The sequence below is a fragment of the Canis lupus genome, chromosome 5, assembly GCF_048164855.1.
Source record: "Canis lupus baileyi chromosome 5, mCanLup2.hap1, whole genome shotgun sequence".
Taxonomy (NCBI): Eukaryota; Metazoa; Chordata; class Mammalia; order Carnivora; family Canidae; genus Canis; species Canis lupus.
Window position 1 is genome coordinate 3,113,065 of NC_132842.1, and position 27,450 is coordinate 3,140,514.

The 27,450-nt window shown below is 43.3% G+C and overlaps 1 protein-coding gene and 1 long non-coding RNA gene across 11 annotated transcripts in view; one reads left to right on the top strand and one right to left on the bottom strand.

The window, feature by feature from the left end:
* LOC140633160 (uncharacterized) overlaps positions 1–20,172 on the bottom strand; it is a 37,125-nt gene extending 16,953 nt beyond the window's left edge. The window contains exons 1-2 of the long non-coding RNA XR_012030750.1: positions 19,385–20,172; positions 1,369–1,519 (exon numbers count right to left, since the gene is read on the bottom strand). This is a non-coding gene — a long non-coding RNA (uncharacterized lncRNA). The remainder of the gene's footprint in view (positions 1–1,368; positions 1,520–19,384) is intronic.
* Positions 1–27,240, top strand: part of CCNY (cyclin Y) — a 334,546-nt gene extending 307,306 nt beyond the window's left edge. For all 10 annotated transcript variants that reach the window (XM_072825247.1, XM_072825252.1, XM_072825246.1 and 7 more), the window contains 3 exons: positions 1,984–2,150; positions 20,000–20,162; positions 23,830–27,240. In XM_072825247.1, coding sequence (XP_072681348.1) covers positions 1,984–2,150; positions 20,000–20,162; positions 23,830–23,946 — 447 coding nt within the window. In that variant the 3' untranslated portion in view covers positions 23,947–27,240. The remainder of the gene's footprint in view (positions 1–1,983; positions 2,151–19,999; positions 20,163–23,829) is intronic.
* The last annotated feature ends 210 nt before the right edge of the window (positions 27,241–27,450 follow it).

Sequence of the window (27,450 nt, forward strand, 5' to 3'; positions counted from 1 at the left end):
TTAGTTATTCAGATCGCTGGACTCTGTGAAGCTGATAGGACTGTGAGTGTCTCCTGTCATGTCCCCAGTTTAGAAACCAATCTTCCTTAGCCTGACTGCTCCAGAGTCTCCTCTTTCCATCACTTGCGCTCGTTTCCAGCCCATTGTCCTCTGTGCAGCCAGAGCAGTGAGTGCCGCCCTCCTGTGAGTCCGGTGACTGGCACAGTGCCTGGCATGTAATGAGTACCCTGTATTAACACAGTAATTCATGGATTAAGTTCAGGTGTTTAACACCACTTCTCATTTATCTGTTCTCATCTTGTGGCCTCTGTGTTATATAATTATTAGTCTGCTTCTGGCATTATCCTGTTATTTGGTCTCATTTTCCACCTTCAGCTGAAATTATTTCCATTTAAAAATGGTTTATCAGGGATCCCTGGGTGGCGCAGCGGTTTGGCGCCTGCCTTTGGCCCAGGGCGCGATCCTGGAGACCCGGGATCGAATCCCACATCAGGCTCCCGGTGCATGGAGCCTGCTTCTCCCTCTGCCTATGTCTCTGCCTCTCTCTCTCTCTCTCTGTGACTATCATAAATAAATAAAAATTTAAAAAAAAAATTAAAAAAAAAAAAGGTTTATCAAATAAAAACCACAGTGAGATATCTACTTCACACCCATTAGGATGACTATTATTAAAAAAAAAAAAGAAAAGAAAATAACAGGTATTGGCAAGAATATGAAAAAATTGGAACCCCTTTGTGTTGCCAATGGAAGTGTAAGTGACCAAAGTACTTTGGAAAAACAGTATGGTGGTTCCTCAGAGAATTATACAGAATTATCATATGATCCAGCAGTTCTTCTGTGTGCATACCCAAAATAATTAAAAGCAGAAACTCAAACAGGTATTTGTACATCAGTGTTCATGGCAGCAACATTATTCATAATAACCAAAAGGAGGAAACAACTCAAATATCCATCGATTTAAAGATGGATAAACAAAATGTGGTATATGTATGTAATGGATTATCATTCAGCCTTAAAAAGGAAAGAAACTTTGACAGATGCTACAGTCTTGGATGAACTTTGAGGACATGCTAAGTGAAAAAAAGCTAGAACAAAAAGACAAATATTGAATGATTCCTAGAATAGTCACATTCATAGAGACGAAGTAGAATGGTTGTTGCCAAAGGCTGGGGGGGAAGGGGAGCGGGGAATTGTTTAGTGGGTAGAGAGTTTAGTTCAGGATGATAAGGAAGCTCTGGGGATAGAGATACAGGTGGTGATTTTTCAACAGTGCACTTAAAATGGTTAACTGCTAAGTCTTTTATATGCTTTACCACAGTAATAAAAAATAGGGGGGATTCCTGGGTGGCTCAGCAGTTTGGCGCCTACCTTTGGCCCATGGCGCGATCCTAGAGTCCCGGGATCGAGTCCCGCGTCGGGCTCCCAACATGGAGCCTGCTTCTCCCTCCTCCTGTGTCTCTGCCTCTCTCTCTCTCTCTCTCTCTCTCTCTGTGTGTCTATCACGAATAAATAAATAAATCTGTAAAAAAAAAAATAAGCAGGCATTCTTTGTTTTTTTAAAGAAAAATAGGTTTATCAAGGCTGCATGTAAATCTACAATTGCCTCAAAATAAAAGGTTTACCAGATAGAAAAAAAAATAAGCTTGTTCCTTTGACACCACTATTTGTTGAAATTTGTATTGTTGTATGTTGAGTCTGTATTGATATGGCAGAGTGAGAAATTAACCTATGGTGCCTGGAATTTGTTCCTGCCTCAGAGCCTTTTACAATCCAGCTACCTCCATACTGTTCAAGGACAGAGTGTGTCCACTCTCCATTTGACTAGCTGAGCCCTTTGACTTTTTAGAAATAGATATAATCAGATGATAAATCCCTGTTTAAAGGCTGGTAAAATGGAGTCAAGCAGCTTTCGAATCTATGTATGCTAGCATGTAGGACAAAACAACTCAAGTCTTTAGCCCTGGCATTTTCATGTCTTCCCAGGTATACCTTGAAAGACTTTTGACGTATGCAGAGATAGATATCTGTCCAGCCAATTGGAAGCGGATTGTTCTAGGGGCGATCCTGCTGGCCTCCAAGGTTTGGGATGACCAGGCTGTGTGGAATGTGGACTACTGCCAGATCCTGAAAGACATCACGGTGGAGGACATGTGAGTGTGTGTGTGTTGGGGTGGGAGAGTGGGGCACCACTTGAGAAGGAACCACATCCCCCTCTGCATGGTCTGTATGGTAAAGAGGGAATTAATTTGCCTAAATGTCTCTTGTGAGTGGGCACAGCAAGGACATAGTTGTGGAATATTACATGCAAAAATTTGCTCTGCTCTTCATTGTGGATCATGAACAGGTACTGGTTACACTTTTTGATTTTGTGAAACTAGTTACTGAAACTATGTTATAGGCAAACATTCCTTTAATCACAAAGGTGTAGATTAATGCTGTCACCAGTCTGTGATGGTTTTTATTCTGGCTCTGTATCTTACTGCAGACTTGTAACAATGTCCCACACCCGTCTTTTATGGGCAGCAGCATACCCCAAAAGCAAAAGAGCTAAACTATTATGTTTCTGTTTAGTTTCAGGGAGAATTTGCAAGTTCAGTTGCTTCAAATAAGCATTCTGTCCTTGGGGCCTTTCATGTGTTTCATTAGGGCTACATGTACACCCCCAAGCTTGTCTCCAAGCCCCAGCTCAGGGAAAGTGTCATAAGCTTCAGGGGTAAGGGGTGTCCACCCCCATAGCTCTCAGATGGTTCAGTCCCTATACTTAGGTGAGGATTGTTAACAGGAGACCTTCAGGCCTATTGTCTGGGATCTCTGGAGTCTAGAAATACAGGAAATAGGTTTAGGTTTAGAGCCTCTCAGAAGAGAAAGGAGCTATTTTAGAAAACAATCAGGACTAAACTATTTACAGTTCCTTACAGTTTTCAGGTACTTCTGACATTATTCTTGCTGAAATGTTCTAATACTGTTTGTTCAGCTTCCTTGAGGAAGCTTCAGGCTGGAAGAGGTTCCCAGTTGAGTCCCAGTCTGTCTCCATGTCCCTAGATGCAGTAGTCCTGGGGATATGGGATCTTGACGGTGGCTGCACAGGCTGCTATTGGGAGGGGTGTCATGTGGGCACATTAGTTCTGGGTTCCTTACCAGCCTAAGACCCTCCTTGTCTCTGGTTACTGATTTGAATGGCACTCCATTTTTGTGGTACCCCATGAAACACACTTGTTTGTGTTCTTAGGTCTTTTGTTGCAGAGCCTATTTCTACTGTAGCCCTATAAAACTCCTTCCTGTGTCTATAGCTCTTTATTATAAAAAGTAAGACAAGTGTAAATAAGTTTTTGATAGTAAGAAAAATTAGAGTCTTGATTATATTTCAAGGTGAAAACAGCTACTAAAATAATCTCATTCAGACCACAGAGGAGGGAGCAACGTGGTAAGAAGTGCTGACTTGTGTTCCTTTATTGGGGGTTACCCTGTCAGCTCCTTGATGTCATTTGACACAGTTATGTGCCGCAGGAATGACATCATGGTTGCACTTTCTTGTGTCGATGATGGATGTATGTATGTTGGGGAGGAAAATTTTCCCTTTTCCCCCTCTTAGGTTCCTTAGTCTAATAATTCAAATTGACGTAAGACAGACAAACAAAAGAAAAACAAATTAATTGTGGATGTATGGAAGACCCATAAAAATATGAAACTCAAAGGCACTCAGATAGGGGAGGCTTATATGCCATCCTGAACTAAGGCTTGGGATAGGAGCCTAGGGCTTCAAAGGGGAAGAAGGCAGCTCACAGGAAGATAAAAAAGAACAGAAGCTTGGTAATCAGATGTTTCCCTCTCCCCCCAATGCAGTTTTTCATTTTAGGTTGGTGAGCCTCACTCAGTATAGGTGGGTCAGCAGCCTGCCTTTCTCTCCTAGAGCAGAGGAGTGGGAAAGGAGCAGCCAACACGAGAACCTATGTATGTGATGTGTCCTCGGGCAAGTCAGTTTTAACAATGAGAAATGAAAGATATAGCTCTAGAAATCTGTTTCCTCATGCTGTTGTGTTTTTAGGCATAGTTGGAGAAAACTGTAGTGTATTGTAAGGGAATATGTATGCCAGTGTGAAGCCCAGTGCCCCGCTGAGCACTGCAGCAGACACTCAGTGTGACAGGCCCAGTTGTGTTGAAGCTTAAGCCTCAGGGCCTCAGGATGTATCTGTATTTGGAGATAAGGTCGTTAAAGAGGTAACTAATTTAAAGCAGGGTCGTGAGGGTGGGCCCTAATCCAACATGGCTGAGTCAGACAACAGAGGCGGAAGCACAGCCATGTGAGAACACAGAGAGGCTGCAGAAGAAACCAACGGTGCTGGCACCTCCACCTTGGACTTCCAGCCTCCAGAACTGTGAGAAAGTAACTTTATGTTGTTTAAGCCCCCAGTCTGTGGTATTTTATTATGGCAGCCCTAGTAGACTGATTCAGATTTTGATAATGGCAAGTAAGATGCTGCTGTGATAATTACCTAAAGATGTGGAAGCGGCATTGAAACTGGGTGATGGGTAGAGGCTACAAGAGTTTTGAGGCACATATTAGAAAAACTTTAGATTACCTTGAAGAGAGGGTTGTAGAAATATGGTTGTGAAAGATGATTCTGATGAGGACTCAGAAGAGAGTCATCTTAGAGATAGACATTTATTACCACAAACAGATGTCGCTAGAATTAGGGCTGTTAAAGGTGCTTCTGGAGTGAGGTATCAGAAATGAGGAACCAGCCATTGGACCCTGGACTAAGGCAATACTCGTTATACAGTGGCAAAGAACTTGGCCAAATTGTGTTCTACTGTTTTGTAAGGTAGGATATTCAAAAATGAACTTGAATGTTTAGTGGAGGAGATTTCTAAGCAGAATGTTAAAGATGCTGCCTGGTTTCTCCTTGCTGCTTATAATAAAATCTAAAGAGAGGGAAATTGAAGTAGGAATTGTTAAGCAAGAAGGGACCAGAGGTTGAAGATTTGGAAGATCTCAAGTTTTCTAACCGCTGCCTATCCGTATTGCAAAAAATGAGAAAGCATGTTCTGGAGAGAACAGTAAGGGTGTGACTGGACAGCGTTTGCTAAAGAGGTTACAAGTGTGGCCCGACGATCCAGCCAGTCATCCCAGCAAAAATGTTGCCAGTTTAAACTGAAAGGGACAGAGATAGGACAAAATGAAGGAAGGCTGTCAGACTTCTAGGATTCTACAGAAGAGCTGTCCTGCTGTCATATGTTATCCTTCAAAAGGGAAAATGACTCTGAAGGCAGTTTGGAAATTGGCAGGGCTGCCTTTGCCACCACAGACACAGCAGGTACAGGTCTGTGGGGACTGAGGCTTCCTTCTCCTTGACTAGGATGTGTGGCTACTGCCCATGGCTAAGGGGGCCCAGAGGCAGGGCCGCCATCTTAGGGCCGGATGATAGAGTATCAGCCAAAGATTATTCTCAAGACAAAATCTAATGCATTCGCCCTGCTAGATTTTGGATTTGCTTGAAACCCAAGACCCCTTTCTACTTTTAGATTTCTCCCTTTTGTAATGGGAATATCTATGCCTGTGTGACCATGGTACTTTGGAAGCAGATAACTTCTCTGGTTTCACGGTTCACACCAGGAGAGGAATTTTGCCTCAGGATGAATCATACCTCTAGTCTCACGTACCTGATTTCGATGAGATTTAGATGAGAGTTTTGGACTTGGAGTTGATGCTGGAATGGGTTTTTGGGCTGTTGGGATGGGGTGAATGTATTCTGCATGTGGGGTGGATGTGAATTTGGGGGGCTAGAAGATAGTGTCAGGGACTGAGTACCATCTCCCTCAAATGCATATTGTGAGGTCCTAATCTCTAGTACTTCAACATGTCACCATATTTGGAAATAAGGTGCTTAAAAGAAGTAATTAAGTCAAAATGAGGTCATGAGAATGGGCCTTAATCCAACATGATATGTCCTATAAGAAGAGATTAGGTAACGGGCAGCAGAGAGAAGGACAATCTTGTGGCATTTTGTTATAGCAGCCTTAGCAAACTCAGACATCCAGTAAATTTTATTGAAAGAAGGAATGAGATCCAGTGTGTTCAAGAAGCCATTCAGGTGGTTGTATTGCTGAACCAAGCTTGTGGAGAGATAGGGGCTTTAAATTATTTTGTAGCATCTATACAAAATCATAGATTTACTGTTGGAATAAATATTGGACTGCTTCAGTGAATATCATTCTCAGTGTGGAAAAACTGAGAGCCTTTCCCCTAAGATCAGGAACGCAACAGGGATATCCACTTTCACCATTTTGTGAGGCTAGAAGTCTTAGAAGTCTTAGAAATAAAAGGCATTCAAATTGGCAAAAAAGAAGTCAAATTCACCCTCTTCACAAATGACGTGATACTGTACGTAGAAAACCCGAAAAACTCCACCCCCAGACTGCTAGAACTCATACAGCAATTCAGCAATGTGGCAGGATACAAAATCAATGCCCAGAAATCAGCTGCATTTCTGTACACTAACAATGAGACTGAAGAAAGAGAAATTAAGGCGTCAATCCCATTTACAATTGCACCCAAAAGCATAAGATGCCTAGGAATAAACCTAACCGAAGAGGTAAAGGATCTATACCCTAAAAACTATAGAACACTTCTGAGAGAAATTGAGGAAGACACAAAGAGATGGAAAAATATTCCATGCTCATGGATTGGCAGAATTAATATTGTGAAAACGTCAGTGTTACCTAGGGCAATGTACACGTTTAATGCAATCCCTATCAAAATACCATGGACTTTCTTCACAGAGTTGGAATAAGTAATCTTAAGATTTATATGGAATCACAAAAGACCTGGAATAGCCAGGAAAATATTGGAAAAAGAAAACCAAAGCTGGGGCATCCCAGTGTCTGACTTTAAGCTGTATTACAAAGCTGTGATCGTCAAGACAGTGTGGTACTGGCACAAAAACACACATAGATCAATGGAACAGAATACAGAACCCAGAAATGGGCCCTCAACTCTATCGTCAACTAATATTCGGCAAAACAGGAAAGAATATCCACTGGAAAAAGGACAATCTCTTCAATAAATGGTGTGGCAAAACTGGACAGCCACGTGCAGAAGAATGAAACTGAGCCATTCTCTTGTACCATACACAAAGATAAACTCAAAATGGATGAAAGATCTAAATGTGAGACAGGAATCCAACAAAGTCCCAGAGGAGAACACAGGCAACACCCTTTTCAACTTGGCCACAGCAACTTCTTCCAAGATACATCCATGAAGGCAAGGGAAAGAAAATAAAAAATGAACTATTGGGACTTAATCAAGGTAAAAAGCTTCTGCACAGCAAAGAACCAGTCAACAAAACTAAAAGACAACCTACAGAACGGGGAGAAGATATTTGCAAATGACATAGCAGCTAAAGGGCTAGTTTCCAAGATCTATAAAGAACTTATTAAACGCAACAGCAAAGAAACAATCCAATCATGAAATGGGCAAAAGATGTGAATAGAAATTTCACCAAAGAAGACATAGACATGGCCAACAAGCACATGAGAAAATGCTCCACATCACTTGCCATCAGGGACATACAAATCAAAACCACAATGAGATACCACCTCACACCAGTGAGAATGGGGAAAATTAACAAGGCAGGAGATCCTGCCACAAATGTTGGAGAGGATGCGGAGAGTAAAGGGAACCCTCTTGCACTGTTGGTGGGAATGTGAACTGGTACAGCCACTCTGGAAAACTGTGTGGAGGTTCCTCAGAGTTAAAAATAGACCTGCCCTACGACCCAGCAATTGCACTGCTGGGGATTTATCACAAAGATACAGATGCAGTGAAATGCTGGAACACCTGCACCCCGATGTTTCTAGCAGCAATGTCCACAATAGCCAAACTGTGGAAGGATCCTTGGTGTTCATCAAAGGATGAATGGATAAAGAAGATGTGGTATATACAATGGAATATTCCTCGGCCATTAGAAACGATGAATACCCACCATTTGTTTCAACATGGATGGAACTGGAGGGTATTATGCTGAGTGAAGTAAGTCAATTGGAGAAGGACAATCATATGGTTTCACTCATACATGGACTATAAAAAATAGTGGAGGGAAATAAAGGGGAAAGGGCAGAAAATGAGTGGGATAAATCAGAGAAGGTGACAAAACATGAGAGACTCCTAACTCTGAGAAATGAACAAGGGGTAGCAGAAGGAGAGGTGGGTGGGGGGATGGGGTGACTTGGGTGACAGGCACTGAGGGGGGCACTTGGCGGGATGAGCACTGGTGTTAATACTATATGTTGGCAAATCGAACTCCAATTAAAGAATATACAAAAAAAAAAAAAAAAAAAGCAGTAGTTCCCATATGTGAGTATGCATCCAATCACATGGAGGGCTTGCTAAGACACATATTGCTGAGCCCACCCCAGTCTCCAGTTCAGCAGGTCTGGGGTGGGCCAGAGAATGTGACTTTCTAACAATCTCCCATGGGATGCTAATGCTTCTGGCCCCAGCCCAAACTTCTAGAACCACTGACCTCCAGAGACTGATCAGTTAAGGAGCCACACAGGTATTACGATCCATTTGGCCAACCCACTTATAGTTTGATGGAAATGAATGATGGGTAGCCAAAATAAATTTTAAAACTTCTATTTGGAGAACTTCCCCATGTCAATTATCTTTTAGATCAGGTTCATTTCTTGACAGTTAGTACCTAGAGGGAGAAAAGGTCTCAGCGATGGATCTACTTGTTGAGCACTGGTCCTAGGTCAGGCATGCAGGTTTAGCATCACCTTCCCCATGAAACACCCTGTGCTCCCAAACACACTACATAGCCCTCTATCACCCTCCACTGTAAGTGTCCCCTTCAATCAGTCTCCCCTACTTGTCTCCTCACAGCTGGAAACTGCGACACCTGGCCCCTATCACAGTACCTGACATACACTTAGTCGCTGAAGAATTACCCTGATTGAATGGAGAAGACCAGCTCAACTTGGCTGGAGAGATTGAGGAAGGCTTCTTATAGAAGTCAGAGATGAGCTGAGTTTAGAACTGTAGAGCTCTGGTGGGGAGGAATGAGGGTTGGGGCAGGGTATTTCTGGCAGGATCCCTGTCACCATCTCCTGTGAGTGAGTCTGAAGGCTGATGAACCCTGTCCCAGGTGCCAGGCCTCACCTAGACCCCACCTCCACTGACCCTACTGAACATGGAGCCTCTTGGATCTGGCCCCACATGTAGGAACCTGAATATTTTGTAGCCTCAAACTAACATAGCACCATCCTATCCCCTCTGTGGACCTGAGTCTTGGTCTGCTTCTGGTGGGTCACTTCACTAAGTCATCAGACACTGAGAGGACTCTGTCCTAATCTCATCCTGCTGTGAAAACGGGACAGGAGCGTGGAGGTGGCGGGGAAGGCAGGCCAGGATTTGAGCAAGAGGGAGTGGCTTTATTATTACTTTTTTATATATATAAATTTATTTTTTATTGGTGTTCAATTTGCCAGCATATAGAATAACACTCAGTGCTCATCCCGTCATGTGCCCACCTCAGTGCCCATCACCCAGTCACCCCCACCCCCTGCCCACCTCCCCTTCCACCACCCCTAGTTCATTTCCCAGAGTTAGGAGTCTTCATGTTCTGTCTCCCTTTCTGATATTTCCCACACATTTCTTCTCCATTCCCTTCTATTCCCTTTCACTATTATTTATATTCCCCAAATGAATGAGAACATATAATGTTTGTCCTTCTCCAGTTGACTTATTTCACTCAGCATAACACCCTCCAGTTCCATCCACGTCGAAGCAAATGGTGGGTATTTGTCATTTCTAATGGCTGAGGAATATTCCATTGTATACATAAACCACATCTTCTTTATCCATTCATCTTTCGTTGGACACCGAGGCTCCTTCCACAGTTTGGCTATTGTGGACATTGCTGCTAGAAACATCGGGGTGCAGGTGTCCCAGCGTTTCATTGCATCTGTATCTTTGGGGTAAATCCCCAGCAGTGCAATTGCTGGGTCGTAGGGCAGGTCTATTTTTAACTCTGAGGAACCTCCACACAGTTTTCCAGAGTGGCTGCACCAATTCACATTCCCACCAACAGTGCAGGAGGGTTCCCCTTTCTCCACATCCTCTCCAACATTTGGTGTTTCCTGCCTTGTTAATTTTCCCCATTCTCACTGGTGTGAGGTGGTATCTCATTGTGGATTTGATTTGTATGTCCCTGATGGCCAGTGATGCAGAGCATTTTCTCATGTGCGTGTTGGCCATGTCTATGTCTTCCTCTGTGTGATTTCTGTTCATGTCTTTTGCCCATTTCATGATTGGATTGTTTGTTTCTTTGGTGTTGAGTTTAATAAGTTCTTTATAGATCTGGAAACCAGCCCTTTATCTGATATGCCATTTGCAAATATCTTCTCCCATTCTGTAGGTTGTCTTTTAGTTTTGTTGACTGTATCCTTTGCTGTGCAAAAGCTTCTTATCTTGATGAAGTCACAATAGTTCATTTTTGCTTTTGTTTCTTTTGCCTTCGTGGATGTATCTTGCAAGAAGTTACTGTGGCCGAGTTCAAAAAGGGTGTTGCCTGTGTTCTCCTCTAGGATTTTGATGGAATCTTGCCTCACATTTAGATCTTTCATCCATTTTGAGTTTATCTTTGTGTATAGTGCAAGAGAGTGGTCTAGTTTCATTCTTCTGCATGTGGATGTCCAATTTTCCCAGCACCATTTACTGTCTTTTTTCCAGTGGATAGTCTTTCCTCCTTTGTCAAATATTAGTTGACCATAAAGTTCAGGGTCCACTTCTGGGTTCTCTATTCTGTTCCATTGATCTATGTGTCTGTTTTTGTGCCAGTACCACACTGTCTTGATGACCACAGCTTTGTAGTACAACCTGAAATCTGGCATTGTGATGCCCCCAGCTATGGATTTCTTTTTTAAAATTCCCCTGGCTATTTGGGGTCTTTTCTGATTCCACACAAATCTTAAAATAATTTGTTCGAACTCTTTGAAGGAAGTCCATGGTATTTTGATAGGGATTGCATTAAACGTGTAAATTGCCCTGGGTAACATTGAGGGGGTGGCTTTAGAAAGACAAAGTACTGAGCCATTGAGAGTTGCTATAAAAGATTTGTGGTCCTCAGATGGGAAGACTGAGAAGTCACATTCAGGTCTCCTCATCAGAGAAACAGCATAACTTGCTGTTTCCAAACAGTCTAGTGAAAGGAGATGAGCTCCAAATGTGCATATTGTGCTAAACGTTATTCTTAAAAAACTCTTAGATGACTTAAATTCTTAAAAGACTCTTAAAATGACTCTAAACTACTGACTTATTTGGGATAATTTTTACTGTAAATACTTTTATTTATGCCTCCTTTAAATGAGACTTAACAAGAGATCATCCTGTGAAATACTGGACTTCAGCTAAGATTTTATAAAACAAGAGTGTCAAAAATACTGTTAAGGCCTCAAGTGCCAAAACAAATGTGCTAGGAGTCCTCCCGGGGGCAGACTGCCTTCTGGTGGCCAGAGGTGCCACCACAGTCTTACTCTCCTAATGCTCAGAAAACCTTGCTGTTTTGATAGAGTGAGTCTGTTAATCCTGTCCCAAAGGGCATCTAGATACCTTTTGTTGAGGGTAAACACTCTGACTTAAGTCAAGAGGAATCTGTTTTTGAACAAGGTGGCATTTTCCCCAAAGTTCCTTGGAGAAAACAAACAGCCTTTCTTACCTTTTTTTTTTTTTTTTAAGCTCTGAGGAAAATACGGACTTCAGAGCTGATGTGCTCTCTAATTAAGGAAAGATTTAGCGAATAAAATAACTCCCAAAATCTGAGTTTCCAAACCACAGTAATACATCTTACGGGGACACGTGACAGCTTGGTGCATGATAAATTATAAGAAATACTAACAGTGATGCTTGATGGATTTACTGCCCTCAAGTGAATAATCATGAGAAAATTGTTCTGATTAAAGTTTTATAAGAAATAAACTCAGGTCAATAAATAAAACATATATTCAGAAATATGAATATTAGATCAAAATTGTAAAGAAACCCAACTAAATTAGCACAATTCAGCAACTTGTGAAGGGGCATCTAAAACGGAGTAAACATTTATCATCTATCTGCTTTTCTAGAAAAACTGGTTCACTTTAAGAACCAGCCACCGACAGTCCTACTTCTGGGTATACACGCAAAAGAAGGGAAAGCAGGGGCTCACGGAGACATCTGAACACCCATGCTCACAGCAGCATCATTCGCAACAGACAAGCAGCAGTAGTGCAAGTGTCCAAGTGTGTATCTATGGGTGGGTGGAGAAACAGAGTATGTACATGGACTGGAAGGACGGAAATTCTGCTATGTGCTACTACACAGATGAACTGAGGACACTATACTAAGTGCAATCAGTTACTCACAGAAAGACGAAAATTGTGTGATTCCACCTAGACGAGGCCTCCAGAGTAGTGAAATTCATAGCCACAAAGCAGAATGATGGCTGCCAGGGGCTGAGGGAGGACTTGGGGACTGATTATTTAATAGATGCACAGTTTCTGGTTGGTGATGGTGGCACAGCAATGGGCATGTACTTAATGCCACAGAACTGTACACTTAAAAGTGGTTAAAGTAGTAAATTTTCTGCCAGGCACCCTCTACCCATGGAGGGTCTGAGGTCTCTGCTGTGTCTCTATCTATTACGCAGCACTGAGACAAGTCTCTTGGCTTCTCCATATTTGAGATTTGTTTACATATAAAACAACTCTTAGAAGGTCATTGAAAAACAAAAACAAGCCAACTCCGAAGTGTAATTATTTTAACAGCATTTCTGCCTATCAAAGTTTATCATCCCCTTTCCCATCATTAGGCGACAGTGTGACCACTTCTGTTGGCAAGACAGAAAGTGACGAAGACTGGTCTATAGCCCTGTCCTGCCCACAGCGTCGGTCTGAATCTAAAATCTGACTGACGCTGGTGGCCATGAGTGCTCCATCCACAAGTTTCAGTGACACTTGTCTTAAAAGGTTCTTCAACCTACTTTCCCAGCCATTTGTCCACAGGGTCAGCCACCCTCCCAGAACCCCACTGTCTAAAGGTGGAAGGGACTCCAAGTCAGGTTCCTGACTGTTGGATGATTCTTTAGCTGGAGATGAACCTGGGCTCAGAAATGTCACGAAGGTCACACTGGGATGTTAGTACGTAGGCAAGGCCGAAGAGAAGGCTGCAGAGGGGGATGGAAGGACACCTGGAAACACCACAAAATAGGACATAAAGTTTTCCATCTGAAACTTGGGAATCCTCTTGCTGCTAAGGAGCTCCAAAGAGTGGTTCAGGTACAACCTGACACAGTCTGCCAGGAAAGGAACACTAGCTAAGGACAGGAGATTAGCACAGTGCTCAGTGCAGAGCTCTGAGCGTCCCGTGATACCCCACACTGCTCCTCCCTAGAGAGGGGAACCCAGGAGCCACTGTTTCCCCCAACCTTTTCCCAGGGTTTTATTGGAAAAGACTGAAATCAAGAACTCATTTTTTAAAAAATATTTTAAATTCAACTTGCCAACATATAGTATAATACACAGTGCTCATCCCATCAAGTGCCCTCCTCAGTACCCATCACCCAGTTACCCCATCCCCCACCCACCTCCCCTTCAGCAACCCTTTGTTTCTCAGAGTTAGGAGTATCTCATAGTTTGTCACCTTCTCTAATTTTTCCCAATCGGTTCCCCTTTTTTCCCTTATGGTCCCTTTCACTATTTCTTATTTTCCACATATGAGTGAGACCATATAATGTTTGTCCTTCTCCAATTGATTTACTTCACTCAGTACAATTCTCTCCAGTTCCATCCATGTTGAAGCAAATGGTGGGTATTCATCGTTTCTAATGGCTGAGTAATATTCCATTGTATATGCCACATCTTCTTTATCCATTCATCCTTTGATGAACACCAAGGATCCTTCCACAGTTTGGCTATTGTGGACATTGCTGCTAGAAACATCGGGGTGCAGGTGTTCCAGCATTTCACTGCATCTGTATCTTTGTGATAAATCCCCAGCAGTGCAATTGCTGGGTCGTAGGGCAGGTCTATTTTTAACTCTGAGGAACCTCCACACAGTTTTCCAGAGTGGCTGCACCAATTCACATTCCCACCAACAGTGTAAGAGGGTTCCCCTTTCTCCACATCCTCTCCAACATTTGGTGTTTCCTGCCTTGTTAATTTTCCCCATTCTCACTGGTGTGAGGTGGATTCTCATTGTGGTTTTGATTTGTATGTCCCTGATGGCAAGTGATGCGGAGTATTTTCTCATGTGCTCATTGGCCATGTCTATGTCTTCTTTGGTGAAATTTCTATTCACATCTTTTGCCCATTTCATGATTGGATTGATTCTTTGCTGTTGCGTTTAATAAGTTCTTTATAGATCTTGGATACTAGCTCTTTAGCTGCTATGTCATTTGCAAATATCTTCTCCCCGTTCTGTAGGTTGTCTTTTAGTTTTGTTGACTGTTTCTTTCGCTGTGCAGAAGCTTTTTATCTTGATGAAGTCCCAACAGTTTATTTTTAAATTTTCTTTCCCTTGCCTTCATGGATGTATCTTGGAAGAAGTTGCTGTGGCCAAGTTGAAAAGGGTGTTGCCTGTGTTCTCCTCTAGGATTTTGTTGGATTCCTGTCTCACATTTAGATCTTTCATCCATTTTGAGTTTATCTTTGTGTATAAGAGAATGGTCCAGTTTCATTTTTCAGCACGTGGCTGTCCAGTTTTGCCGCACCATTTATTGAAGAGACTGTCCTTTTTCCAGTGGATATCCTTCCCTGCTTTGCCGAATATTAGTTGACCATAGAGTTGAGGGCCCATTTCTGGGTTCTCTCTTCTATTCCACTGATCTATGTGTCTGTTTTTGTGGCAGTACCACACTGTCTTAATGACCACAGCTTTGTAGTATAACTTGAAATCCAGCATTGTGATGCCCCCAGCTTTGGTTTTCTTTTTCAATATTCCCCTGGCTATTTGGGGTCTTTTCTGATTCCACACAAATCTTAAGATTACTTGTTCCAATGCTGTGAAGAAAGTCCATGGTATTTCAATAGGGATTGCATTGAACATGTAAATTGCCTTGAGTAGCATTGACATTTTCACAATATTTATTCTTCCAGTCCATGAGCATGGAATGTTCTTCCATCTCTTTGTGTCTTCCTCAATTTCTTTCAGAAGTGTTCTGTAGTTTTTAGGGTATAGATCCTTTACCGCTTTGGTTAGGTTTATCCCTAGGTATCTTATGCTTTTGGGTGCAATTGTAAATGGGATTGACTCCTTAATTTTTCTTCAGTCTCATTGTTAGTGTACAGAAATGCCACTGACTTCTGGGCATTGATTTTGTATCCTGCCACGCTACCAAATTGCTGTATGAGTTCTAGCAATCTTGGGGTGGAGGCTTTTGGGTTTTCTATGTAGAGTATCATGTCATCTGTGAAGAGGGACTTCTTCTTTGCCAATTTGAATGCCTTTTATTTCTTTTTTTTTTTTTTTTTTTTAATTTATGATAGTCACACGCAGAGAGAGAGAGAGAGAGGCAGAGACATAGGCAGAGGGAGAAGCAGGCTCCATGCACCGGGACCCGACGTGTGATTCGATCCCGGGTCTCCAGGATTGCGCCCTGGGCCAAAGGCAGGTGCCAAACCGCTGCGCCACCCTGGGTTCCCCTTTTATTTCTCTTTGTTGCTTTATTGCTGAGGCTAGGATTTCTATTACTATGTTGAAGAGCAGTGGTGAGAGTGGACATCCCTGTCATGTTCCTGATCTTAGGGGAAAGGCTGTCAGTGCTTCCCCATTGAGAATGATATTTACTGTGGGCTTTTCGTAGATGACTTTTAAAATGCTGAGGAATGTTCCCTCTATCCTTACCCTCTGAAGTTTTGATCAGGAATGGATGTTGTATTTTGTCAAATGCTTTCTCTGCATCTATTGAGAGGATCATATGGTTCTTGTTTTTTCTCATATTGATATGATCTATCATGTTGATTGCTTTACAAGTGTTGAACCAGCCTTGCATCCCAGGGATAAATCCCACTTGGTCATGGTGAATAATAATCTTCTTCTTTTTTTTTTTTTTTTTGAATAATCTTCTTAAGGTACAGTTGGATCCTATTGGCTAGTATCTTGTTGAGAATTTTTGCATCTGTGTTCATCAGGGATATTGGATATTCTCCTATTTAGTGGGGTCTTTGTCTGGTTTTGGAATTAAGATGATGCTGGCCTCACAAAAGGAGTTTGGAAATATTCCATCCCTTTCTAACTTTCGGAACAGCTTTAGTAGAATAGGAATTGTTTCTTCTTCAAACGTTGATAGAATTCCCCTGGGAAGCCATCTGACCCTGGACTTTTGTGTCTTGGGAGGTTTTTGATGACTGCTTCAATTTCCTCCCTGGTTATTGGCCTGTTCAGGTTCTCTATTTCTTCCTGTTCCAGGTTTGGTAGTTTGTGGTTTTCCAGAAATGTGTCCATCTCTTCTAGATTGCCTAATTTGTTGGTGTATAGCTGCTCATAATATGTTTTTAAAATTGTATTTCCTTGGTATTGGTTGTGATCTCTCCTTTTTCATTCGTGATTTTATTAATTTGAGTCTTTTTTCTTTTTAATAAGGCTGGCTAATGGTTTGTCTATCTCATGAATGTTTTTAATTCTTCTCTAATTTCCTGGTTGACCCTTTCATCTTTTAGCAGTATACTCCTTAACCTCCACGTGTTTGAGTTTCTTCCAAATGTCTTCTTGTGATTGAGTTCAAGTTTCAAAGCATTATGGTCTGAAAATATGCAGGGGACAATCCCAAACTTTTGATATCATTTGAGGCCTGATTTGTGACCCAGTATGTGGTCTATTCTGGATAAAGTTCCATGTGCACTTGAGAAGAATGTGTATTCAGTTGCGTTTGGATGTAAAGTTCTGTAGATATCTGTGAAATCCATCTGGTCCAGTGTATCACTTAAAGCTCTTGTTTCTTTGGAGATGTTGTGCTTAGAACATCTGTCATTTGCAGAAAGTGCCATGTTGAAGTCTCCCAGTATTAGTGTATTATTTACAAGGATGTCTTTACTTTGGTTATTAATTGATATACTCGGCAGCTCCCACATTAGGGGCATAAATATTCATGATTGTTAAGTCCTCTTGTTGGATAGATCCTTTAAGTATGATACAGTGTCCCTCTTCATCTCTTACTACAGTCTTTGGGATAAACTTTAATGTATCTGATATGAGGGTGGCTACCCCTGCTTTCTTTTGAGGACCATTTGAATGATAAATGGTTCTCAGACCTTTCATTTTCAGGCTGTAGGTGTCCTTAGGTCTCAAATGAGTCTCTTGTAGACAGCAAATAGATGGGTCCTGCTTTTTTATCCAGTCTGAAACCCTGCACCTTTTGATGGGGTCATTTAGCCCATTCACATTCAGTGTTACTATGGAAAGATAAATTTAGTGTCATCATGATACCTATTCAGTCCCTGTTTTTGTGGATTATTTCCTTGGACTTCCTCTTTCTTTTACAGAGTCCCCCTTAATATTTCTTGCAGAGCTGGTTTGGTGGTCACATATTCTTTCAGTTACTGCCTATCTTGGAAGCTCTTTATCTCTCCTTCGATTCTGAATGAGAGCCTTGTTGGATAAAGTATTCTTGGCTGCATGTTCTTCTCATTGAGGACCCTGACTATATCCTGCCAGCCCTTTCTGACCTGCCAGGTCTCTGTGGAGAGGTCTGCTGTTAATCTAATACTTTTCCCCATATAAGTTAGGGATCTCTTGTCTCTTGCTGCTTTAAGGATTTTCTCTTTATCTTTGCAATTTGCAAGTTTCACTATTAAATGTCGGGTGTTGAATGGTTTTTACTGACTTAGTGGGGGATCTCTCTATCTCCTGGATCAGAATGACTATTTCCCTACCCAAAAAAGTTCTCAGCTATGATTTGTTCAAATATGCTTTCTGGCCCTCTGTCCCTCTTGGCGCCCTCTGGAACCCCAATTAAACGTAGATTTTTCCTTCTGAGGCTATCATTTATTTCCCTTAACCTTTCCTCATGGTCTTTTAAATGTTTTTCTCTTTTTTCCTCAGCTTCCTTCTTTACCATCAACTTGTCTTCTATGTCACTCACTCGTTCTTCTACCTCATTAACCCTCATCGTTAGGACCTCCAGTTTGGATTGCATGTCATTTAATTGATTTTTAATTTCGGCCTGATTAGATCTAAATTCTGCAGTCATGGAGTCTCTTGAATCCTTTATGCTTTTTTTCCAGAGCCACCAGTAGCTTCATAATTGTACTTCTGAATTGGCTTTCTGACATTGAATTGTAATCCAGATTCTGTAACTCTGTGCCAGAGAGTGCTGGTTCTGATTGTTTCTTTCGTGGTGAGTTCTTTCTAGTCAATTTGCTCAGTGCGGAGTGACTAAAAACGAGTTATACTGGAAAAAGGAAGAAAAAGAAGAAAAAGAAAAGAAAACAAAGGAGGGGTATAGTCTGGTTCGATATACTGTAGATCCCTCGACTTCCCCTGGAGCTTTCCAGCGCTGCTCGGTCAGGAACTCGCTCTTCCCTGTCCTTCCAGCTGGTCTCCTGGGGGAGGGGCCTGCTGTGCGGATTCTCAGGTGTGTGCACCTGGAGGGGCTGCCCCGCCCCCTGCCAGGTGCACGGCTCAGTGTGAGCTGTTTATCCTGTGAGGCCCCTGCTCCCTGTGGCCCCACTTCATCCCAGGCACAAGGTGGCACAGGAGGAACAAGCCTGGCGGCGGCCAGCTCTCCAGCCCTGGAGTCAGCTTCCCGCAGTGGCTCCCGCGGCTCCCGGTCCCCCCTGGCCTAGACGCTCCTGGAGGGCGGTGGGTGGAGGCGCCAATCTGCACAGCTTGGGGGCGCCGGGCAGCAGGAGCGTCCCGGTCCTCGCTGTCCCGTGCCCTCCCCACCTCCTCCCGTTCCAGGGGGCGCGCAGGATCGCTGGCTCTGTCCCCCAGCGCCCCGGGCCCCGGGGCCCGCGCCGCGGGAATCGCTCCCCGGGCCGCGGCGCCCGAAGGCACAGGGCGCAGCCCCCTGGGTCCGGAGCCGCCGCCCGAGCCGAGCTGCTCCCCGGGCCCCGCCAGGCGCGCCCCCGCCCTTCCCCGAGACCGGCCCGCGGCGCGTGGTGCTCTCGCCGGGCTGGAGGCTCCGCGGCTGCCCCTCCCGGGACCCTGCCCGGGACCCTGCCGAGCGGGTGCGTGAAGTTCCCGCTTCTCCGGGCCTGGGCTGCCCTGTCCCGAGGCTTTCGCCCCCCCCATGCACCCCCCCTTCCTACCTTGCTAGAAGCGAGAACCCTTCTCTCTGTAGCATTCTGGCTGTTCTCCCTTTAAATCTCAGGTCGAATTAGTAAGTGTTCCAGATGATTTGAAAATTACCTAGGTAGGTCGGTGGGGCCGCATGAGTTGAGGACCCTACTCCTCCGCCATCTTCGAAAATCCACCTGCTGTCCTTCTTCAGAGTTGGTAGGTTCCCTTTTTTGTGAGTCCAGGGCTGCGATTCGTTCTCTCCGTCCTGCTTTGCCTAAGGAAGGCCCTACAGCAGTTCCTCTGCTCTTCTTCCAGGAGGTAGCAAAGGGCTCTTGAGGAAAAGACAGGCCTCTACGTCTAACAGAGGCTTTTCCCCTGGGTTCCTATGTGGACTTCTCACCAGACTCCACTTGACAGTTGTTGACTGCTTCATCTGTCTCACGTCTGATGGTTCATGCTGAGCTTTGTAGCCAGAGCCTGCTGTGTGTGTTGGGTCTCACCCCGAAGCACTGCCAGGTGATCATCCCAATTAATCAGGCTTCATCCTTCTGGGCACTTGATCATTCAGCTTTTAACACCAATTTGGTGGTTAAACTGCAACTCTGGGGTCCAATCAGGCAATTAATTAGATAGCTTTCCTCCCTGGAGGTTGCAATTTTCTGGAGTCTGGTCTCTAGCAGCTTGCCTTAGCAGGGCACGGAGCCTGATACCGCAGCTAAACATGTGCTATTTTTGTCTTTGCAGGAATGAACTAGAGCGGCAGTTTCTGGAACTGCTCCAGTTCAACATCAATGTTCCTTCCAGTGTTTATGCCAAGTATTATTTTGATCTTCGTTCTCTGGCAGAAGCAAACAACCTGAGCTTTCCCTTGGAGCCCCTGAGCAGGGAGAGGGCTCACAAGCTTGAGGTAAGATGCTTTAACATCCCAGTTTGTGATGTGCTATTGCAGGAGCGTCATGTAGCGTGTCCTGGAGGTGTGAGGTCACAATGCCAATTCCTCCCACTGCATGTTGTTGTAAAATAAGACAGGCTGCCTTGGATTTAGAGTTAGTCGATTCATTTAGTGGATTTATAATTCATACAATCATATTTTAATAACCTTCTTAATATGTTTTTATTTAGTGTGCATCGATTCTATTAAAATCTTAAAAAAAGAGACCTGTTTTTTAAAAAATAAGCTTATACAAAATAGTATTTCTCAACATGCACTTTTATAAGGAAAAAAGATACCAGATGAGCCTAATGACTGGAAATCCCAAAGGGTTATATTCTGCTTTTTATTTTTTTATGTTTTTCAAAATCTTTTCTCCACAGTCCAGTTAGAGCTGGGGCCAGCCCCATTGGTTTTGGTCTGGATTTAGGGCCTTCACTGTTAAGGTGTGTAACTTTCGTGTTCATGACTTGCATATATATAGCTCAGTGTCATATCTGCACCTAGCTCTTCCTGTTTGACTGTTGTTGACTGGATAAAAAGTAGTGGGGTGACAAGGAGGATCACTCCTGAAACCCCTTCCTCCAGAGCAGGAGTGCTAAGGCCCTTTGTACCTCTACCGTTACCACGGTTGTGGTCTCATCCCATAGACCCTTTGATCAAAGCAGTAGATGGTACAGTCATGTCCTGAGCTTGGTGCGACCCAAGAGGTCTGTGCTGTCTTATTGTCCAATCTGAGTGACATGGTATCCCCTTATTCAGTACAGGGTCAAGATGGCTAGAGTGGTGGTCTGATAGGGTTAGTAGCTATGAATCAAACAACGTCTAGAGGTAGAGGGAAAGAGATTATTATGGATTGCAAGCTTAAGAAAGCCAAAATTTTAAATAAAATTGTAAAAAATAAGTAACATGCTAATCCCAAGAAGAAATTTAGTAAAACTGTGGAATAGACTGGATTATTGAGCCCTGTTTAAAATAACCCCGTGAGGTTTTCAGAACTCAGCCGCTCTGCTGTAATTGTGTGCTGGCCATTAGGAAGCAGCTGCTCATTTAAGTCTCCCAGTTCTCTTGAGCAAGAAGTGGAAAACCCTTCCACTGAAGGATGTGCTCCTAGGCGGGTGTTGTCAGACTTTCTTGAGCACACACATGAAATTTGACTGTGTGTTCGATTTCTCCGTGGCTGGGCCCCCTGTTTCAGCCTGAGCAGCAGGCTCTGGTAGCCCTGGTGCCCAGTGGTTCCTCTGGTGCCAAGCTGAGGAGCGCGCAGCTCCTGGCAGCATCTGCAGACCTGCAAGGAGGCAGGTCTATGGTTCTCTGAGGAAGGGTGTCTAGGGGTACAGCTCAGCCGAGTTGTGGGCACACAGGCTGGCTGAGCTGGGGATCATTGGTGTTTGCTGTCAGCTCCGGCAGGTTACCCGAGTGGGACCAGGGAGTGCTTGTTGGCTCCACAGGCTCGCTGGGTAGAGGAAGACCGTAGTCCTGACATAACCATTCTCTCTTCCCCTGAGAGTCGGAGCTTTCTGAGATGCAGACCCTTCTTCTGTAGGGCCAGACAGAAGCACTGTCTGCAAGAGCAGCTCGCACTTCTCTGAAGTAATTTCTAAGAAATGGGATTTCCTTATTTTCCAGACCCCAGCGTCTCCATTAGTCTATTTGGTTAGCAAGTTTGAACCCCATCATGGAGGCAAGGAGGGTGAGACACATTAGAAGTGGCTATTACCTGAAGTTCTGTATGTTCCCAGATATGCCACCAGATGGCCAAGTAGGTGTGTGTGGGTCACAGGGTAGAGTATGGAGCCAGGCAGGTGCACGGTATCTTTTCATTAGCCTGGTTATTTCTCCTTGAAATCAAGTCACATCTCTGTATGCATGCCGAAGGTGGGATTAAAGCTAAGAGTTTGCATAATCCCTACTAAGGTAGTGCATTACTAACTCAATGTAATATTACACTCAGACCGTGTACTGTTTATAAGCTGAGAAACGACAGTTATCTCAACAAGTTTAAGTAAATGAAAATAACTTACTTTAAAAAGTCATTGCTCTAATGTCTGTAAAGAATGTGATTTTTCTCTTAAAGTATGTCACCTGGATCATGTGTATGAAACGTATTTCACACAAGGGATGCCCAGTGCTGTAGCCTGTCTCCTGCCCTCATTCACCTGTCCTTTGGAGCTCCTATCTCTCCTCTAGTGCCCCTTCCCTGCTGCCCCTGGAGTTGTTGTGTAAAGTGCAGTTGTAGGTTTTGGAAAATGAATGCGAACCGGTACCAGTGCCCTATTTTTCCAGTACTTTGGCCTTGCCCTGATATGTGCGTGCCTCTGTTATGTGCAATCTTAATTGGTACTTACACATCCATTCGACACATACTTACACATATTTGCTCCGTGTCCTCTGATACCAGGCCCTGGTTACCAGGCGCTATCATGAACAAAATTGATAGACTTTGCCCTTCTGGAGTAAACATGGTACATAAACTGGCTCATATGTTAGAAGGTGAGTAAAAAAGAAGCAATAGGGTAGGGGTTGCTGTCATCAGGAGCCTCACTGAGTAGGCTTTGGTGGCATGAGGACTCTTGCAGAAACTTCCGGCTGAGGGAAGGAGCTGCTTCAGAACCCACAGTGGGAGCCAGCTCAGGTGATAGGGGCCAGAGGAGGGGAGGCCCAGAGCAGAGTGGGTGAGGGGAGAGGAAAGTATGGGGAAAGAGATCACAGAGTGAGCTCAAGGTGAAGCAGAGAGAGCAGCTGGAAGGATGACTGTCATCATCCCCATGAGAGCCATGGTGATGTCATCAGGTCCGCCACTTTTGTATCTTTGTCCCTGATGGTGACTTCATGGCAGGTGGGTACCGTATCTGTTTCCCTAGCCCCTGCCTCACCCCTGGCCTATTGCTTGAATTGTGTACAAGTTAGAAGACTTCCTTTTTGTATCATCATGAGTAAAGTCAGCCACACCCCTGGGTCATTTTGACAGAAGGCTAGGGCATTTGGAGTGAGTGAGCTGGCTCAGCATCTGTCATCACGTGCTCCCAACCTGCACCCAGCAGCAGCCCCGAAAGAGCCATGGCTGGGCTCTGAGCCCCGAGGAAGGCCGAGCCTTGCTCCTGGCTGAGGCCCTCCCACCAGAGTCTCTCTGTCTTTAGTCGAGACTGTGAGGACATGTGGATGGTCCCCATGTTCCCTCTGCTACATTTCCTGCCCAGTTTCGTTCTTCACTAGACTTCTACCTGCTGTGACTTGGTCTCACATAATTGCTGCCAAGTGATGTTCTGAGCACTCTCTATAGCACAGAGCCCTGGGGCATGACGATAGCCATGCCGGGTGGGTGCTGTTCACCCCGTGTGCAGACAAGGGTGCGGGACTCGATGGAGACATAGGCCCGGCTTGTGGCCCTGAGCGGCTCACCAGCCTTGAACCTGGGTCTGGCTGAGCCCAGGCAACACTCTATAGTCGTCTCCCATTTTGAGGTGATTTTCTCAGTCAGCACAGGGAGATGGGGCCTGTGTCTGTAAGCCCCCCTGTGAGGGCACAGGACTGGGCCGCATGTGAACTCCGAGCAGTGCTGTCCGTGGGGTCCCCAGCAGTGAGGGAGGGAGGGTGCCTGCAGGATGGTCCTGACCTGAACTGTCTCTCTTCTGCCCCTTAGGCCATCTCTCGCCTCTGCGAGGACAAGTACAAGGACCTGCGTAGACCCATGAGGAAGCGGTCAGCGAGTGCTGACAATCTGACTCTGCCGAGGTGGTCCCCGGCCATCATCTCCTAACCATGGGGAGGGGGGGCCTGCTGGAGGCCACACCATCCCTCAGTTTCTCCTCTAGTGTGAGAAGACAGACTTGGGGTGGTTTTGGTTTTGTTTTCCTTTCCTTTTCTTTTTAAATTGAAATTGATAGCTTTGTCAGGCTACCTTGATGACCGTCTCCACGCTGTGTGGCCCTCACACAACTAGGCCTCGAGGGAAGCAACATCAGTGTTCCGGAGACCCCGTTCCATGCCTTTCCCCATCATCATTAACAGCACTCCCTCGTGGAGGAAAGACTCTCATCCTGGAGAAGGAAACAAAGGGAAAGGGAAGTCGTGTAGAGGCAGGGAAAAGGTGAAATGGCTTGGCCATTTCTTATGTCCCCATCTGGTCGATAGATGAGTATGATGGAGAGACACAACCATAGGTAACAAAGTCGGATGTGCATTAAAGACAAGAGTCCTGCGTTTATCCACCTCCGTTTGGATCAGTATGTTCTGTAAGACTTCTTGCATTCCTTCTAGCTGCTTTTTTGGGATTTGGGGGATTTTGTTTGTTTTTATTGTTTTGGTTTTGGTCCCACAGAGCAGAGAATATAGTTTGTACCCACCATGGCACAGACATCCAAATAAATAGTACTGGTCATTTCTCTGTGCACTATTCCTGCGAGCTGTCTTCTGAGCTTTCTTCCTTACAAGTGGGATGCGCTTGTTATATTTCTGTACACCTTGATTTTATATAGTTTTTCTTCAACGGTGGCAAAATTAACTTGACTGTAGTACTGAACCAAAAGTATCCCTTTCTGTCCTTATTTCTCACCCCAAGAAAATTCTAGATCATATGGGTGCTTGTGTCTTCCAATTTTCTCGCAGTTGGTTTTTTTTTTTTTTTTTTCCTCTGACCTGAAATTGTAGTTCTAAATCAATCAGATTCTATGGGCTGAAGGAACAGTATGCCACGGAGCGTGTCCTCTGGTAGAAGTTTTCCTCCAGTGCTAGGTGTTTGCCTTTGGTTACTGAGCAGGAGCCGCCTCTCTCTGTATCCCCAGCCCAGTTCACTCCTCTATGTCCGTGTCCATTGTTGCAAGCAATATTCTTCTCAACTTTTATATGTTTACTTTAAATCAAAGTTAGTCTATTTGTATAAAAATTTTTAAAAATCTAAAATTAAAAAAAAAAAAAAACCAAGGGGGGTGGGTTATTCCAGTGGAAAATCATTGAAGGACAAAATGTTACTATTGACTGAGGTATTTTTCACAGGATGATTGAATAAAAAACTCAACTTGCGTTTTCATTGTGGGTGTTTAGAGAAATTACACAAAATTCAAACTGTGAAGGTTTATGCCTCATTAATTAGAACTGTACTTCTTCATTTTCTGACTCTCCTAATTTCCTGATGGGCTAGATGAGAATCTTCTATATCAAGTAAAATAAAAGGGTTAATGATAGAATATCAGAGTAAATTTGGTATCAAGTCTAAGAATCTGAATCAGTGAAGCATAGAGTGCTCTGGGTTTTTGCATATTTTCTTGGGTCACAATGACAGGCTTCTAAGTTTTTTCCCTTTTCAAGCCTCTGCAAGGGAAATGGCAGCAGATACTCTGTGTTTCATCTTCCTGCTATGTGAATGTGGAAAACTTTGAAATCTTATTAGTCTTGGGTCCCCTAAAGTCATACGCCTCAAACATGCCTGCTTCTGATGAAACGTACTTCGGAGATAGAAGGGGCTCAAAAAGTTTAAATCCCAAGATCCCTGGGCCAGAAGTGCAATGCTAGTTAGATTTCAATGAAATTTGTATCGTGTAAACAATTGTTTGGACCAGAAATATCATCAGGTTCTTTCTGGCCTAAACTTTCAAAAGCAAACACGCAGAATCTGAAAAGTTAATTATCTTTCCATTATAATGGTGTGATATACTCTGTATGGGTACCAAAATGAGCTTCTCTCTTCAAGTAAGAGTTGGATTTAGAACTTTAAATAGAGATCTAAAAATGTAGAAAATATTTTATATTCCCTAATCTATATAGCTTAAAAAGGGACATATTTTCTTAGCTGAATATGAATACCTCTCAAGCATAAATTAGTTCCTCTCATGTAAAGTATCTTATTTTACCAATCCATTTCAGGAAAGAGGTTCTGCTGCCTTTAAAGCAGAAAGCTTATTTTTATCCCTTTTATTTGAATGAGAGAGATTTGAAAATTGAATTATGTAAATACTTCAATGCATCTGCTATTATTTTGTGGAGTTTATTAAACTACTTTAAAAAATTGTATAGTCTATTTATTGTATGTATGTACATACAGTCTGATAACTTAAAACTTAACGTGGATTCCGTAAAACCTTGACTCAGTCTTGTTTAGACTATTGAATATTGTTTTAACCTTGTGCACTGGACTCTACCTCTGTATAGGAAGATTTTCCATACTCATTAATAAGTATTGATCTGTATTAATTGGTTATGTTTCTTGCACTAAGGATTTTTAAAATTTTGCTGTAAGTGTAGATTTTAGTTTTACTTTTGCAGTATGAATCACTTGACACATAGGTATATACTTTAGGTTTACTTTATTTTTCTACATGATGATGAAGACTTAAATTTTGTTCTCTGGTTTGTTCTAAGTTTGCCAAAAAGAAACCCCAACAATACCCAGTACAGTACCTATTGGTTAATCACAGTGACTGTAATTTGTTTCAAGGTGATTCAATGCCCTACAGTTAAAGCCGGATTGCTATTTAGGATGACATTGTCTTAGTGTAGTTTTTGAAAGGACGGTTCTCATCATTAATGGAGGATGAAGAAAACCACACATTTTGTTGACTTTAATTTTAGATTTGACTTAAACAACAATTAAATCATTGGGAGAATAAGTATATATCCCAATAATTTTTTTTTATTTGTTTTACCTTTTTTTTTTTTAAACTGGGAAAAGGGAAAGAAGTCAGGGATTTAAAACCAAATTAGAGGGCAAGGTGGGAGATCCTACCAAGATCCGAGATGTGCGCCTATGCCTTAATGCACTAGGTGAGGCTGGTGTCAGAGCCTCCTACCCATCATCTGGCTCCTCTCCTGGGCTGGCTCTCCCGAGCTCCTTCTCGGTCTTTGGCGGGGGCATCTCCATCTTGAGGTTGATCCTTAGCCAAGCTGCAAAGCAGAATTTTGGGAGTGAGTGATTTTGATCCTTTCCGGCTGCTTTTGGTAACCTCTCACCTGGGGCCATATTTTACAGCTTTGAATTTTTTAAACAATAAAATATAATTCCTGGTTCATTGTAGGTACTTAATAAGTGTTAAATAAATAAATAAATACATAGAACAAATAGTGCCTTCCTGCTGCATTTTTTTGAATATTATATTGAGATAAAATTCAACAGGTTTTATGGATGTTGTGTGTGAACGTATTATTATTCTTGGGAGTCTTGAGCAGTTCAAAAAAGCATTGAACACTTCTTAGAAACCTCTTATTGAGATGTTACAAGACAGAAACCTATCAGAGCTTGTCATCTTTATATTGATGCCCTATATTATTT